The sequence below is a fragment of the Penaeus monodon genome, chromosome 21 (assembly GCF_015228065.2).
Source record: "Penaeus monodon isolate SGIC_2016 chromosome 21, NSTDA_Pmon_1, whole genome shotgun sequence".
Lineage (NCBI taxonomy): Eukaryota > Metazoa > Arthropoda > Malacostraca > Decapoda > Penaeidae > Penaeus > Penaeus monodon.
The window spans coordinates 12815438-12817517 of record NC_051406.1 but is presented as its reverse complement, the minus strand read 5'-3'; the positions used below and the strand labels follow the sequence as shown (position 1 = coordinate 12817517).

Below are 2080 nucleotides of genomic sequence, written 5' to 3'. Positions count from 1 at the left end.
CACAAAAGAAGCAGAGACCACGAGGAAGCCCACACTCAGCCTGGCGGGTATGTTGACATTACTTATTAGTTCTTTTTGGTTTCAGGGTAGAATTTTAATGAAGGTCATGGTTCTCAACTCCGAAGTTGCACTCCACAGACTTTTATGCAGCCATTTGGCAAATATTGCACCAATTTTAACTTCTAGAGGGATTTTAGAATGGGACTTGGGAAATCTTGTTGCAAATGACTACTTCTGGTGATGGGTAGCTCACAAAGACTGACCATTTCGTTAGTGTTTGACATTTTTTTCCTGAAGAAGTTAACAACACTTCACATATGTTTAAGTATTTCATTGATTTTTGATAGCAGGTAGCAGGTGTTGGCTCACTGTTCTGAGTAAACACAAACTTGTCTAGGTAAATATGTGACAAACTGAGGTGTTAATCGTCCTGGTTTCATACTGTGATCTCTAAATGTTAATACACTTTAAACAGCCACTTCACCAACTGTCATGGTGGAAGCAGCAACGTCTCCTGTTGCTGTGGCAAATGAATCTGTTGAAGGTGCAGAAAACACAAGCCTCCCAGCCATTACAACTCACGACTCGTTGCCTGTAATGTCAACTTCATCTGTGTTTTCGAATTCTTATATGTTCACTAACACTCACAGTGCCACCTCTTCCTCTAGTCCATTCCCCAATTCAGTTCCCACCGTTGGTGCTTCCCAAGCAGTAGACACAGTCACTGTCAGTACACCAGTCTCCCAACCATCTGTGGTCACAGTCACTCCCTCACTGTCACCAACCAAACAGCCTGTTGTCACTACTCCATCGCCTCTTCTTTCAACCACAACTTCATCGTCCCTGACAGAATCGACTAGATTTGTACCTCAGTTGAGGATGGGTTCAGAAACCAGGTCCTCCTCAGACAACACAACAAAGACCACGACTCAGTCTAATGTTACTGTCACAAATGCAACGAGTCCTGACGAGGTTTCTGTGAATATGACTTCTCCCACAAGTGATCCTTCTTTGATAAGACCCTTTTCAGACCGGTCAGATACGACTTCGGATTCTGTACCGTCTACTGTGCTTAACCAACAAACATTAAATACAACTTTCAACCTGACTGCCCCCCCATCTTTGTCTGCAAATGCTAAAACATCTAATCAGTCTTCTATGACAACAACTACATTACCTAACCAGCCATCTTTGATAACCACTGTGAGACTTAATCAAGTTTTGACAACCAATACAGTGCCTAACCAACCACCTTTGATAACTACAGTATTTAACAAGTTACCCATAACTACACCTTTGACCACAGCTACAGGGCCTAACCAGTCAACTCTGACAACAGCTGCAGTTACTAATCAATCTTCTGTGACAAAAACTGCAGGACCAAACCAATCACCGATGACAAGTACCTTACCTGAGGAGGTATCTTTGGCCGCAACCGAAATATCTAATCAACCAACTGTGACTGACCTACCATCTGTGGTTACTACAATGCCTAACCAACTACCAGTGACTACGACATTACCTGTGCAAACATCAGTGACTACTGGAGTGTTAAACCAGAAACCTGTGACTTCTACAGTATCTGACCAGCTAACTGTGACTACCACAGTGTCTGACCAGCCACCTGTGGCTACTACAGTGTCTGACCAGCCACCTGTGGCTACTACAGTGTCTGACCAGCCACCTGTGGCTACTACAGTGTCTGACCAGCCTCCTGTGGTTACTACAATGTCTGACCAGCCACCTGTGGCTACTACAATGCCTGACCAGCCACTTGTGAATACTTCAATGTCTGACCAGTTGCCTGTTACTACCGCAGTGCCTAACCAACCATCTTTGACTTCAAATCCTTTTGTGACTGAAGAGTTACCTTTGACAGTAACATTGTCTAACCAAGCACCTCTGACTACAAAGCCCACATTGTCTAACCAACCATCATTTAGTCTCACCCCCACTGTATCTGTCCAGTCGTCATCATCCACCATGTCTAACCAACCACCTGTGTCTGCAGCTTCCAACATGTCGGATGAGCCATCTGTGAGCACAAGCACAGATCCGCCATCTCTCGAGCCAGACATGG

General features: G+C 44.6%; 1 protein-coding gene across 1 annotated transcript in view; it reads left to right on the top strand.

The window, feature by feature from the left end:
• The window catches only part of LOC119586243, a gene marked incomplete in the record, with an annotated part of 139392 nt that overhangs the window by 120749 nt on the left and 16563 nt on the right, over positions 1–2080 (top strand). Inside the window, 1 exon segment of the mRNA XM_037934947.1 lies at positions 1–47. Coding sequence (XP_037790875.1) covers positions 1–47 — 47 coding nt within the window.